At 37.3% G+C, this 15,440-nt stretch overlaps 2 protein-coding genes across 28 annotated transcripts in view; one reads left to right on the top strand and one right to left on the bottom strand.

Annotated features, from left to right (window-relative positions):
• The window catches only part of OXR1 (oxidation resistance 1), a 258,539-nt gene extending 256,154 nt beyond the window's left edge, over positions 1-2,385 (top strand). For all 27 annotated transcript variants that reach the window (XM_086880659.1, XM_086880635.1, XM_086880646.1 and 24 more), the window contains one exon: positions 356-2,385. In XM_086880659.1, the coding sequence (XP_086736785.1) occupies positions 356-491 (136 nt within the window). In that variant the 3' untranslated portion in view covers positions 492-2,385. The remainder of the gene's footprint in view (positions 1-355) is intronic.
• ABRA (actin binding Rho activating protein) lies at positions 1,744-13,170 on the bottom strand. The gene is made up of 2 exons (XM_023920519.2): positions 11,784-13,170; positions 1,744-7,571 (listed from the first exon to the last, which is right to left on the bottom strand). Exons 1-2 carry the CDS (start codon positions 12,527-12,529, stop codon positions 7,094-7,096), a joined length of 1,224 nt encoding a protein of 407 aa, XP_023776287.2. The 5' UTR covers positions 12,530-13,170; the 3' UTR covers positions 1,744-7,093.
• Positions 13,171-15,440: the final 2,270 nt, after the last annotated feature.

The raw sequence follows: 15,440 nt of genomic DNA, 5'->3' as shown, positions 1-15,440 counted from the left end.
TGTTCAGGTGTATATGCTTCTGGAATGTTTTCCTTATTTGCTATCAGCATTCTCTTTAGCTATAAAAGTGCTATTATGTTATCTGTTTAATGAAAATAGAAGAGGCTGAAAACCAAGGAATTCTAATAGCTTGTTTCAGAATATCTGCAAAAGGGATATTCCCAAATAGTTAATAAACTGTAAAAAAAAAAATAAAAAATCCTTGTGGTATAAATTTATTAACATCAATGAGGTACTTGTGTTAAAAACTAATTCTTTCATTCCTTCTCATTTTTAAATTTTGAATGAAAAATGTTTGATAGATTCAGTGTTTACTCCCTCAGTCTTTTGCTTTAATACATTGTCTGTCTTGCAGAGGAGAGTTTGCTCTTTGGCTTGATGGTGATCTCTACCATGGAAGAAGTCATTCATGTAAAACATTTGGGAATCACACACTTTCTAAGCGGGAAGACTTCACTATTCAAGACATAGAAATATGGGCTTTTGAATAAGTATTTGACTATTTCTACAGGTTTTTGTCCCAAACCTGACATGAATCAGTGCAGCTTAAAAATCCCTAGGAGCAATATAATGTATTTTACTTATCTGTTTTTGGGTTTTTTTTCTAATTTTTCAGTGTGGCCATTAGTGTTATTATTTTTAAATACCTGATGTTTTTTCATGCTCTTGCATCTGTAATATATTGTCATACTTTTTCTAAGATGTAGACTCTTTTACAAAATATTGATCTTATGGACTAAAAATTAACATTAGTTTCTTTGAGCCTTGTGGCCTGCAGAATTTTCTTATCCATATTACAGTTGCCTCCCAGGTTTCCCACACACACCTTTCCTGCAATCCTGCTAGGGGGCTGCTTCATTGAATATAGCTTATTATTTTTGTATTCAAATTATGTCTGTGAATGAAGTTGCCCTCTGTGAACCTCTAAGAAAGCTGCGTGTGGGTATTTGGCAGCAGCACTGCAGAGATTAGTCCAGACCAATGATGGGTTATTCAAGTGGTGCCACAAATGGATGAGAAGCTGAGCATTCCTTCTTAACACATCCCAGTACAGACGTGGTGAAGTTAGAAGATATCCAAAGTCAACAGTGCCACTTGTCTTGTTTCTTGTTCATGTGTAGAAAAAAGTCAGTTAATACGTGTTGTAGCTGCATGCTGATTGTATTTAAAGAGTGTTTTGCACATGCTGTTAATGATCTGCAGGTTTGGGACAAATACTGACAGTATTGAGCTAAGTGGCAAAGACTTATAAAATAGCAAGAGAATGTAAGAATCTAATAGTTCCAAAAAATTAAAAGGCTAAAGCAAGCAAAACTCAGTGAACAATTTGTAGCTATAGTAGGGCATTAAAAGTACAGAAACAGATGCATCTTTCTTCAACATAAAGTGTCAGATATATACTGTTATACTGTTGTAGCCGTGTAGCACATCAGCTCCAAGAATATAGCTTATTCCTGTCCAAAGAAAAAAAATACTTGTGATGTTTTTGAGTGGGGGTCTATGTTGTAAATTTACAATTAGCACCAGCTCTGATTAAAATGACATCATGTATCATAGGTAGACAATATTGTAATTCAGTAGACTTGTGGAATATGCAAACTTACTGTCATGTGACCTCAAAAGATAAATGACAGGCTAGAATACAGTTCCAGTAGCTCTTGTCCACTTTTGTAGAAAACTTGATAAGCCATTGTGGCAATAACAGCTCAACAAAACTGTTTGTTTCAAAGCTTTTATTCTATGTTCTGCAAAAAAAAAAAACAAAACAAAAAAGAACAAAAAAATTGCTGTTAAGTGTGACAGTGACTGACTTTGTGCTGAAATTTCAGCTATTTCAGACAAACATTGTATATTATCTTGTAAATTAATGTTTAAAGTAGTTTTGTTATTATAGAAAAGTGTTGATTGACGGGTTGCTTATAGCACTTTAAATTATTCTAGAAATGGAATAAAAGCCAAATTGGTTGGCTTATGTAGACGTAGTTGTATATTTCAAAATATTTACTTTTCTGGAAAGTAAAAAAAAAAAAAAACTTATGGAAGACAGCTTACTGCTATGGTAACGAGAAAGGGCAGATGTTTCATCTATAATATGCTAATGCTCAATATGAATAGAAAAACAGGGCTTTGTTTCCTGTCTCTATGTATATCTCTTTATCCTTATTAGAACTTAGTACAATGTGTAGAGTAAGTGTTTACAAAATAAGGAACTGTAAATAAATTGAAATGGCTTTTCTCCCCTTTGGTCTTCCACAGCAGTATTATTGTCTTTGTGGAGTTACAACTGATTATTTCAACAAAAAAAATAAATCCTGTAATGGATTTCAAGTACTATAAGCTCACAGTGATGTATAGCAAATAAATCTAAATATATGTAAAAATAAACTTGAGTTGGAGTTTATTTAGAAGGTGGAATTTATGTAGAAGCGCAAATGTCATTTTTTGCTGTTCATTTAACAACTGAATGTATAGGATGGATTTTCTCATATTTTTTGGCATTTCTGGGGCTTTTTAAAGCCCAGTGGGAAGCTATGGGAATGAAATATGTTGTCTTCAATTATTTTGAAGAGGGAGAGGGGAAAAGTCTCAGATCATTCTTGCTGACAAAACCATTAATTCAATTGCACAGTGTCTATTCTGAACTCATATTGCAAATAAAGCATATTTTAGTTTTTTAGAGGGTGGAGTGGTGAATTTTATAAAGAATTTTAAACTTATTATAATATTTTATATAGATTATAACTTTGAAGAATTAAATGAAAGTGCACAAAAATCTTTGGTAGCTGAATGTTTCCAAGTATGGGCCTATCTAGGTAAAGCAAATAGGAAGCCAAAAAGTGGAAATCAAGGATAGTATTTAGTAAGCAGTACAGTAGCAATCATACTTGTAAAATGCTAAATTAGTTAATGAATAGAAGGACATTTGATTTAAAGCATAAGTGACTGTGACAGCACTTGATGAAGCAACTGGCTGCATAAGGGAGCTATAGAAAGTAGTGCATGTTTATTTAGGCATCACCCTGAATTTTATTAGGTGTAGATAATTTCTGTATGACACACATGAAAAGCACTGTCTTGATGTCCCTTCTGCCTTCAATTCAATTCAATTCAATTATCCTTTTTCTGCAGTAGAATTCCTTTCCATCCATCCAAACATGGGTTTCTTAAAGTATCATCTTTTGGCTCTAAATTCTATCTGTGTTACTTACTGCTTTTGTATAATCTGCAAAAAAGGTCATAATTTATAACATATGGCTTGTGCTTGCATCTTCTTGCTCACCTGTTTATATTGCATTTTTGGAGTTATTTTTTTGTACAGGAATTAGAATGTCTGCATAAAATTTCCACTTAGAAGATGAGTAAGAACATTGACTATTCATTCAGCTTCAAATAAAAAAATAATAATCTTGTATTCTTCATTCAATATTTGAATCTTAAATCTCACTTTAAGTTCTCCCTTCATTAAAGAGCAGATGTCATCAGGATATTTTACTGTTGTCACTGCAGTTTGGAGCTCAATTAAGGGAACAAACCTCTGCAATTACAGAGAGCTGCACTGTGCTTCTGGAGCAGAGAGAGGGATTGTCCAGCTGAGGGAATGATGTACACTTGGTGTGGTATGTGCAAGCCAGTCCTGCACGCTGTCTCACTGCAGCCATGCCAGTGCCAGCTCTGCTTTCTGCTGTCCTGCTCACTTTACAAGCTTTGTAATCCTAGTTTGTTTTTTCTTGTGATAATTGCACTGCTAACAGTACACATGCTGTTGAATGCTAAACTGCTTTGTGCCCTGAGGTGTCAGCAGTGGCTTTAGTTGAGATGTTGGGGCAGTGCAATGTGTACATAGCAGCTGAAATGCTGTGAGAGGAGGGCCTGCCAGTGTCTGTTCTGTGATGAATAATGATTGAACATACACCATGAATAGTATACTCTTCACTGCAGCGAATTTTATTTCAGTAGCTTTCCCCTGGTTTAAAAATGAGCTAAATTACTGAACCTTGGCTGAACAGAAACACTTGTAAAGAAGGAATTACTGTGGAGGAGGGAGCTGATTTCTACTGTGTGGGATACATGTCCAGTGAACCTTCCGCTCACTCCAAATCACTGCAGCAACTGTGGTGAGACTTGGAAAAATACAAAGGTGTAAAAGTCAAATTTATTTCTCCTGATACAAGTTCCATGCTGTCACTTAAGCATGATAGCTGTATTAGAACATGAAAAATGTATTTAAGTTCCTACAGAAGAAGTTAGAATTTTTTTTTACTACCAAGGATGTGCAAAAGCAACACTAACTTCAGACAGGAGAGTTCAGGAGCTCTGTTTCAAGTAAAACATTTTGGGAGTGAATACAGTATTTAAGAAAATAGTGTGCAACTATGAGCCACCATGAGAGTAGCTGAGAGTTTCTCATTGTCTCAAAGGTTAAGGGTTTTATTTCAAAGCAAGTCAGAACTAGGAAAGCAGGTCTTAAATAAAAATTTATAGCGACTGCTTTAATCAAGTTGGATTCGACCTTTATCTTCTCTCTACTTAGAATATTTAAATTTGTGCTAATTTCACAGGAGTGCAACACAGTATAGTAGGAGAGTTAGGGTGGGTAATTCAGGGAGTACTTCTGTTGTTTTTTAATGAGGTCAGATTTATTATCTCCCACACCATAGATAAATTTGTCACACAACTTCATGTAAAAAATTGTTATAAATGTATAGCCTACATGAAATGCTTCCATACACCATAACTTACATCAATATTTAATATTTATTTTCCAAAAAAATGATAAGTTATTTTCAGAAATTAGGTTTTACGTGATACTGCCTTCTCAAAGGTAAATAGTGGAGGGTAGGATGAGCAAAAGTACTAGTTATGTCACATGGTTTTCTCATCCGATTGGAAATAAAATTATTTGATGGAGAAAATATGAAAAAATTGAGAATTTGATTAATTTTGCTTAGATTTTAACACTGGGATGACTGAATGGGAGGCTTAAGTTCCCTGAAGTGAGTGAGGTAATGATACATAGTAGTGATCACATTGTTATAGCTCCTGTGTTTTCCTGTAGTAGGATGGGAATTCTCACGAGCAGAAATGTGTAATTCACTTAACACTTAGATGCCTTTAGTGTGTATTCTTCTTGCAGGTGTTTTGTACGAAGTCTGTTGCCATGTACTCTGAAATCTTTTTCTGGTGCTTTGGACAGAGAAACCTTCACAGGAAATATTTTAACAGCTGGTCAAAAGGAGAATGTGCTTGTTTCTTGAAGCAACTTACTGATATTTTACTTCACAGAATATTCACAGAGAATATTTGTTTTCTAGTATGTGGGAGAAAAACCCAAGAAATAATAAAGGTTTTATTTATACTTCATGTGTTCCTTTGACAACAAAATTTTGTCAAGACAATTTAGACAGCTATAAAAAGTCATTATATAAAGATATAAAGAATAAGTTAATATGCAGGTAAAAATTATGATATGTAAGTATTACACTAAGACATCAGTTTTGTAGGTCAACTTGAGTAGTCTAAGAGATCTCAAAAAAACATTAAATAAGCTCCACTGATTCCATCTTACAATTAATTTTTTCTTCCCTAGAGTCACATAATATAGCTATTAAAGTATTCACGATTTACATAGATTTAGAATAGATGTAGTAGTCGGTTCTTCTATCATTAAGTTATAAAATATTTGGTTTATTTGTATATTGAAGCTTCAAACTGGAGTACCTGAACTCATAATTAAGACAGCAATATTTGTTCTATCAGAAACAAGACGTTAATACACCTCTACTTCTTCTTCTGTAAGATATTTGCTCTTTCAGTTTGAAAGAAACTTAAGGGGAAATAAAACACTTCTTTTTCATTACTTGCCCAGACATCTTCTCTGAAACAAATGCTGTTCATGTGAAGTGCACACATTTTACCAGGACATCAATTTTTACAGTAGTAGAGAAACTGACCTCTCTATTCCAGTAACTAGCAGAGACCTGACAGAGTTCTCAGATTTGTGAATAATATGATTTTAAGTGTTAGTATTATTAGTTCATTAGCATTTAGTCTTCTTCAGCATCACCTAGACTGAAGTACATAATTTCAGTGACATTGGAATGGCAAGTGGTATAAAATTAGGTCAGTATTTCTGTGTAATGTGGAAAAATATTTTCCTCAACGTTATGAGTGCCTTTTCTTTTCTCACAGAGGTACATTTCAGAATGGAAGATAATGATGTTAGTCACTTTTTTTGCTGTATACAAAAGTACAAGTACCTGGCTAGTTTTTATGTTATATATTATTTTTCCCTGTATTTATAACAACGATATCTGCATAGATAATCAGATGAGACATTGCACAATGATGCATAGAAGGTACTTTTTAGGTAGCTATTTAATCAAAACTTTTTTATTCATTACATTCCAACCTCCATAAGTTTAAATATGAAACAATCTAAAATAGTTATATAAATACAATGAATATATAAAACCCCATTTATAAAAAGAAGGATTTTTTTATATGATATGTAAGAGAAGGCTGTGTCAACAGTTGTATCAATAAGATAATACTGTAGTAATAGTTACATATTGTGCTTCTAAAGAAAACAAATGTGATGTCCTTGATTCTGTATTAAAATAGGTAATTTTACTTGTATTCATATCAATTAATTAGGAAGTGCATGCACAAGACCATTTTTCAGATCAAAAACTTTCTTTGAGTTTATATTGTCATTCAGCTTCTGATCTGGCATGTTTCATATTCCTGATATTCCAGTTTAAACAGGCTGGGAATATCTTAATGTAACAAGAAGTTGGAATTAGTTTGTAGGTGTTTATATTTCTATGGGCTTTTATCATCAGCTGCTCATATTCTATATAGATTTTTCTCCTTATTTTCCAGGTAGTAATTAACTTAATTGTCCTGCAAGCACTTCTGATACAAAATGAAGTCCATTCAGATGTTTGGGTTATCATGCACTAGTTATAAAATACATATTTCAAAAAATACTGTTTTCTATGTGATGAACGGGGGAGCCTTATATTCAAAAATGTGCAAATGCTAATGGCAAGGGAGAACAGTTTTCCAAAAGTTGTTCCGGTTATAGCCTAACCTATTTTAATAAAGTAATTATGACATTATCATCTCTTCCTTGCCATAACATTTCTCCTTCAAAGTCCACCAGCCCGTGTTTCCTGGCTCTCATCAGAATCCCAACAACCTTATCTGAAATACGAACGTATCTGTCAAAGAGTTCCCCAAAAGTGACTTGGATCTTTCCGTCGGGCCGTGGCTTGGCCATGGATTCAATGATGAAGCACATGTCCCTGATCTCCCGGTGGATGTGGGCCTCAGCTCTCTTGGCTCTCTCAGCAGTTTTGGTTCCTTCCTTTGGGTGGCCGTATCCTTCATCTCCTTTGTGCAGGCGCGTGGCCATGGCCAGCTCGTGGTCGAACTCCTCGCTGAAGGGGTTCAGCTTCTGCGTTATGATGTGTTGGTCGGCCCATTCCTGCCACCTGTCCTTGAGGCTGTGCACGGCGCTGCATTTCCTGCGCGCGTTGCTCCGCGCCTCCTCGCTCAGCCGGCTGGTGCTGAAAGACACAGAAACACACCTGAGTTTTGCATCTCCTCCTTTCCTGATGCAGTTCTGCTGTTCACTGCTCTCTGCTGTGACTGGGTTACTCTGTTCTTGGGATGAGCTGGAATCCACCAGGTGGCACGAGTTCACCACTTCTAGGGCCTGTTCATCCACATTCAGTTTGCACTCCAAGGCAAGTTCTGTGATCACAGCTTTATCCTGTCTATACTACCACCTTCCAGCCCAATCTGAGGCCGCTTTGACAAACTTTGCCCCAGAATGACTTAATTCTGTAAGGGAGCAAAACAGTCTGTTGCTGATTACCTGCACTTTCTGTACCTTTGGTCAGTCACACAGCTCCCCATTCCTGCCTGCCTGAAGTGTGCATGCCCTGAGGTTAGAGATGCTGTTCACTGTAGGTGTGTGACCTGGCTGAAAACTAGAGAGTAGTGCCTAGAAAAATCTGTCCACTGTAACAAATGTCAATGATTATAGCAACAACAAAAAGCTACTTGAGTGATTGAGTGCAGTAGCTCTGTTTATGCTTCTGTATTTGGAATATGGTTCTAAACAAATATTGAAGTCCAAAATTCACATTCTCATCGGTAGAGTAGAAGCCTGAAAGTGTCAAGAACAAAGGATAAGGACAGACCTTCAAATATTTTTTACATTGTTTTAGTGTGCACTAGTTCTGGATGACTCCAGGCAGATATTCTATCCTCTCGTGGCCAATCTCACATGTTGTGTGGGAGCTATAGATAGTCTGAGCTAGTCCTTGTGCTGTCCTCATCCTGTCAAAGTGTATGTACAGGACTCAGCTTGGGACTGTGCTGTGCTGTGGCTGTGTCAAAGTAATTTGTTTTCTAATATTTTACTCCCCAAAAGGCTGCTCTGAAACCTCCCCAGTAATGTCAGCTGAATGCTAACACCAGAGAATCAAAATGCACTTGGCAAACAGTACACAGTGCTGCAAAGTTGCAGGAAATTCTGTTCCCCTGCAGTTTGGAGATTCCTGTTTTCTACTAAGCTAGTTGAAATAGAGAATAGGAGTCATAGAGACGTTCCCAGTTCAGATTGGTGCACCAGAAAGATGCCAGTATTGGCCAGGGCTATGCTAAGGTAAGAACTGCAAACAACTAGTGCCAGGGATAGAAAAAGAACTAGGAGACCTGCACTGATTTATTAGCTGTAGAGTTGCCCTAAGACTGGCTTAGCTGTATTGAGGAACTATGTTTAAAAAGCTCCAAAATACTCTTCCCAATCAATTTGGTGAAAAACCGTCGGAAGGATTGAGCATACTGAGTTGCCAAGTAAGTGCAGCTTTCTCCTGTGGTGTGACTACAGAGCATCCTGAGAGTAGGCACCATGAATGTACCTGGAATTCTGTGTAAATGACTAACAGGTAGGTGTTGGCAGGAAAGCATTAAAATATACTAATGGGGTAAATCTAGACAGTTTGGTTTCCTGACAGTAAATCAAATGCTCCTCTATATAAGCTGTTGTCATATAGAGAAAGGGAAAGCTGTGATCCTTTGTCCCTTTGCCTGAATTGTACCTTCATTGTCCAGAGGAACCGTGGACACAGGGTTTGGCTATGCAAAGGAATTCATCTCCTGAAGCCTATGGCTATCCCAAAGGTCACAGAAACCCTGTGCCAGCACAGTCTGAACTCCAGCTGAAGTTCAGATTGCTTCACTAGCTCTTCATGTGGGAAGCTGTCAGTTAAGTCAGGGGTAAAAAACATCCTAAGTGAATCCAAATTGCCTTGAAGAAGTGACGCCATCAGTCTCAGTGCTGAGTTTATGAGTAGATGTTGTCATGGAGGGCTTATTCCTCAGCCATAACCAGCTGCTTTCCCTGCTCTCCAGAGACTATGACCCCTGAGAAAGTCCTAGAGCTTTGGTTCCCCAGGCTGAGTGGAGAGGAGTGAGACAGCAGAAAGCTGTGCAGTCTTTGTCACTTACTTTAAATTAACTGTATAGAATATATTCCCTCCTTTTTCTACTGAAACTCATTTTCCTTTCTAGCAGAATATTATTATTGCCTCCCTCATCCAAATCATCTCCTCAGTGGCTGAGAAAACCATCTTATCTATCCTTTTGCTTTTGTCACACCTCACATGGGCTTGGAAAAAACTTTACTTTTTAAATGCAGCTTGAAATTTTTAACCATTTTCAGTTGATGAAGTGCTTTTTTGGCCATTCTTTAGCTTAATGACAAGTTTAAAATATTAATTGTGTACACATAGAAGATTTTTTTCATGTTTCTACTGCACCTACACAAAGGATTGTGAATCCGAAGTGAAGGTTTTGAACTTTTACCCACTCTAAAAAGTGCTTTACATGCAACAATCAACTAAGTTAACCTGTTAACCAGAATTATCATTCTAATTGCATTCTGACCTTCTAGGCAAATAATGTCTGTATCACATATTCACTCTGGTTCTGTCTGTAGGGGAAAGGAATGAATCCCGTTTTAATGTTTTGAGTTTTCTATTCCATTTTTTCCTTCCTTTTTGTTCCTAAGCAGGAAGAGAATAGTGTCTCTTATGCCAGTAGGAGTCAACAGGCCTTCTACTAAGGAAGCAACCTTATTCCAGTAAGTAGTGAAGCTGGAAATAATGAAGGTGCTGATGTGAGGAAAACAAAATACTTGCACTGATGCTTTTTTCCTGGAATATGGAGAGGAAAAAGGGAGATATGTTTTAATAACTGTGTAGTTATGGCTTTTTTGAAGAAGATTAAACCACATTGAAATGTTGATAAAGGTAACAGGCTGAAATGTTACATTCTGAGGCTGTGAAATATTTTTTTTAAAAATGAATAATTTGACAAGTACTGATAGCAGCCCTATAAGTGTAGAAAATTTTTTTTGTGTCCACTTTGAGTGGAAGGAAAAGCTGTAAGTAACATAGAGGGTATTATTTCAATCATTTGGACCACAGTAAATATGGCTAATCAATCTTTTTTCAAGGTAACAGCACCAAAATTACACATACAAGGAAAATATAAGAAAAGTTTAACAGAAGCTAGACACTTTGTCTGTTTCTCCTATGACATTTGAAACTGAGAAAAATATTTTAATTGATGTTGTTTACAGATAAGTGCTGCAAATGTATCCTTTTTCTACTGTATATTTGGAATCTTTGGTTTGAGGTCTTCCATGAAAGGATGGTGCACGCAGTCCTTGCCAAAAGCAGGTACCACAAACTTCCAAACCCTGGGTTACTGGGTAGCTTTTTTCACTTGAGCCATTAACCATTTTCTTCTTACAGGAGCTGACTGCTCAGCTGTACAACAAAGCATCATTCCAATCCCATCTGAATAGTTAAAAGAGCTCTGGGTGTGTGTTCAGATAGCTGTGCTTAAAGATACTGTGTGGCTGAAATCCGTAACTGTGTTAGTCACAGTCTAATGGCTCACGTTCATCAGTAGTGAGGTGTAAAACCAAAACAGTGACCATGATACAGCCTGCCTGCCTCTCTGCACATGGATCACAAAGTCTGTTCTGGCATTTTAATCAGTTTTTCATCATTGGTGCTGATCCAGTTTCTAATTTTTGAAAATGTGATTGACATATGGTGTGAACTTGGAGTCCAAGATATTGTGTAATTTTCCTTTCTTTGAACTGATGAACTATTCCAAATACATGGAAAGCTTCCAAAGAGAAGCAGTGAACCCAACTTTTGGTAAGAAGTATGTGAAAGTAATTCCTGTAACATTAATTTGGGACATTTTCTTTAAATTGCTCCTGAAAATATTTACAATTTATACTAAGCAAAATAATGAATAAGTACTTGGAAATATTACTTGTCAAATATATTGATTTAGACAACATTTGCTGAAATAAATGAATAGCTGAAAGTTTCTGATGAGGTTAAAGTTGTGATTCTGAAATATGGGCTGAAGTACTTACTGAAGAAGTAAGTAGTTACTTTGATGAACTGGTAAGTCCAGTGTGAAAATTAAATATATTTAATATCTCCCAAGTATATAAAATGTCTTCCTGACATTTTGTATTAGATATATAGTCCAGTATTGTTAACTGCTTAAGCACAGAGTGATATGTGAAAGGTCTCCTGAATTTTGATTAATTTCTTCTAAGTCAAGAGTAATAGTTTATCTTTGACTACTTCCTGCTATTCCCCCCTCCTCCCATTTTCCTCATGGAAAGCTGTACCCCTCTGCCATTTGTGTTGATGCAATGAAGATGATGATTTACTCACAGAGATGGGGCAGGCCGTTTAATCCTCACAGCTGTCACCTCCCGGTCGCTGTCTTCCTGCTCGAGCTTGTCCTCTGCTTCCCCATAGCCACTGTCCTGGGCATCCAGGCTGTCCTCACGACACTTAAGCAGCAGCTCTCCCTTGTCCCCATCTTTGTCCTCTTCCATCTTCTCCCAGCCCTTGGTCAGCTCCGATACCACATTTGAACACTTCCTTCTTATGGCTGAAGGTAATTTGTCACTAAGAATTTTGTCAATAGCACTTGATTCTTCTTTGAGTTTGGTCATCTCAGGACTGCTGTTGTTCTCATATCTTTCACTGAGGAGGCTGACATCACCCCCTCGTTCATAGGCTTTGCTGACGACTGTTTTGGTCACCTCTTTGCTTTTAATGCTGAACGTTTTGAGGTCTTCATCCGATTCCCTTGATTTTTTTTCAGCATCTGTTATTGTCACCGATTCCTTTGCTAAGGATTTTTCATCATCTTTTTCTTGGTCCCTCTTGACAGATGGAATTTGCCATTTTTCAAAGGAACTTTCTTGTACAGGCTGAGCTGATGAGCTTACTGCAGCAGGGACCCATCCAGAGGGCTCTTGCTCTTGCTTTACATGGTGGTCAGATGCCCACTGTTGCCAGCCTCGTGCCAAGCTGAAGACCTGGCTGGCCATTCGGATCTTGTGGACAGCCCTTTTCACAGGAGCTGTGCTCGGCTTTTCTTCAGGAGCCATGTTGCTGTCTGCTGCCATCCTGGCTTCTCCCCTTCTTACGCTCAGCACCTTCTGAATGGTCTTCCTAAAGTGAATAATGCCCTCTGAAGAGGGCCACAGAGATTTAAATAGTCGCAGGAGCAGTTGATGCCCATGGAAAATATGTGAAATGCTTCTCACAAAGATATAGTATCCTCACTGTTGCAGAGGTCTTTTTTTAAAATGCAGGGTTACATTTCATCACAGCAGATGAATGATGCATGATGCAAACAGTGTGACACAGACCTGTGCTGGAAATAGTGGGAAAGTAACAGCTCCTTCAGTTCCCCCCTTCCCCCGACTGCTGAATTCCCAGTTTGTTGGCAAGGGTCTTGTTCTTTTGGAAATGCAGCACTTGGGTTAGAGATCCTGATCAGAGTGACTGAAAATGCTAAATGTGAAGGGCTGTTAGTGGCTAGGAACTTTGGCCCGAGAGGACACTCCTCGTCATCACAAGAAAATAGTGGCCCATGTCATGGAGTGTGAGGCCAGAAGCAAGTTATGACTGAGAAATTTTTAGAGGTACTTCCTAAAAAGATACTTTTTCTTATTGCTCATGTGTCCAAAGAAATCGAGGTTTGTTAATTTTTTAAAAGCTATTTATGTGTTCTCTTCCCAGTCATTATCTATTAATGTCTCTCTCTTTAGAATGTACCTTCAGGGGGGCCTGGGAACACTATCGTGTTTGGTGTCAGCACTTAGGAAGAGGGAATCACTATGTCTGGGGATCAGTACAGTTAGTCTGACTTGATCAGATGGATGACTGATATCCAAGTTTTAGTGCTTTGAGAAAATAGAATATAACCGATTTAATTTCTTCATTTTTTCAATAGAGTTATGTACAGCATAATTATGTTTAGTGTGTACAATATAGAAAAAAATCAGATTTTCTAGGAAACCCTGTGATTTGTTCATTCCAGAGGACTCCCTAGAGCGTGTTCATATTTGAATTTGTGAAACTGTCTAGTGAATTGGTACACCCATTGTTGCTTAGAAATAAATGCTTTTCTGAGATATCGTCCCATGATATCTTATTTCTTAGTATAATGTTTCCTAAATAGGAATGGAAAATGTCATTGCTTTTTCAATCCATCATACCTTGCAGATTACAGGATGACCCATGGCACTTGCCATGTGGTGCTCTGAGGCACACTGAACTTCAAGGAATTCTGTTGGATTTGTTGGTGTTACATCAGAGATAAATATGGACTCTCATACTCTGCCTGGTTTTTTATCTTCTCTCTCTCTTAAAGGCTGGGCTGTTTGAAGTAGGTCAGATCATATTTAGCTCTTGATTAATGCTATAAGACTTACATCATACCTTTGACTTCCATGTAGAATTCCTCATTAATCTGTGGAGCAATTTCCTCTTCCAAACTGATGACATAATTTAAGTTAGTGTTGGTATTAGATATTTACTCATGCTTTTATTTTGGAAAGAAATGTGTCATCTCTGTGTACTGTACAGTCTCAGCTATTGCCCACCACGTCATAGCTGTGAGATGACATTGTGAAATGTACCCATACAACTTGATTAGGGAGCGTGTGTCACCAAACATTAATTTTGAGATCATTTTAAGGTTAATCAGGAGTGGGATCTTCTTGAGCTTAGAATTTACACGTGTCCATGCATGCACACGGAGTGTATGGCCCCCTAAAACATAAGGAAGAGGCAAGTGAGAGAAAATAATGCACATGCAGATTAGGAGTATTACAAAAGTTCATTATGTCATTCTGTGTGCTTTCTGGAGAATAAGAGTGGCTGAGGCTTTTAGAATGAGCTGAAAGCTAAATACAGAAAAGGGATAAGGCCAAGGAAAGACAATCCTGGAGTGTAAGGCAAATAGAAACTCCTGTTATAAGGCAGGGTCAGCTCCACCTCCATGTGTCCTGGATCCTGTTTTACCTGCGGTGGTAATTTGGCATGCACCTGCTCTAGACAACTACCAGCAGTAGATACTCCCCAGTGTCCAGGCAATCTGGTCTGGTCAACTGGCTGTATTTTAAAATCAGAGGCCTCTGCTCAGGTTATTACTGCAAGTTTATTACTGCAGTTTATTACTACTGTTCTTGAAGTTCCTCAACACTTCTGCCCTCATACAGTATTTGCAAGTAGTTTAATTGAAATTCATGGCACTGAAAAATAATTGCATTCCTGAGGAATGTTTAGAAATTACAGCACATTTCAAAGAAGTTTTTAATAAAGAAACTAATGTTTTTTTCTAACAGACTTTACCTTGGTATACTGGTCATAGTCCTACAGACTTAATGCTTACATAGTTTAGATAAATGGCATTGGAAAGGTTACAGACTAATGAAAAATACCAAGATTACAGGTCCAAACTACTATCAAATCTGTATTGCACAATATGTTAAACAAATGTTTAGTTAAAATTGGTCACTATATTTAGTTGAAATGTTATCACAAACTTGCCCAAAGTGCCTGTGAAACTTTGATTTAATTATTCTGAGAATAACTATGTTTATAATGCTTACTTTTAGGGTGTACAACAATATTGTCTTGAATGTGTTGGATGGTGTCTCATTTTATATGGTGGTGCTGCTAGCAAGAAGTTAATTATAAATTATGTCCAGATCATCCAGTGATATTCATACTTTGTATGTTGTTTACTTTTCAAATACTTTACTGCAGTAAGACTAGAATTTATTACTTCATTATTTTAATTTTTTATTGTTACATTTCTACATGTAATCTGCCTGCTGTGACTTCCACAAGCCAGCAGCCAGCCCTAAAGGCACGGGTATGTTTTAGGCAGGCTGGGCCTGAACCACATTTTCTATGTGTTTTCCATACATCACAAGATCACAAAATAGACTCTAAAGGCACAGCAAGGCTTGGTGAGGGTGACTGTCACAGGGTTTCACAAATTCAGAAACTATCCTTGATAGT

This window comes from Cyanistes caeruleus, chromosome 1 (assembly GCF_971803275.1).
Source record: "Cyanistes caeruleus chromosome 1, bCyaCae1.hap1.1, whole genome shotgun sequence".
NCBI classification, from domain to species: domain Eukaryota; kingdom Metazoa; phylum Chordata; class Aves; order Passeriformes; family Paridae; genus Cyanistes; species Cyanistes caeruleus.
Note: the sequence above shows the minus strand (reverse complement) of the source record. Positions and strands in the feature narration are given on the sequence as shown.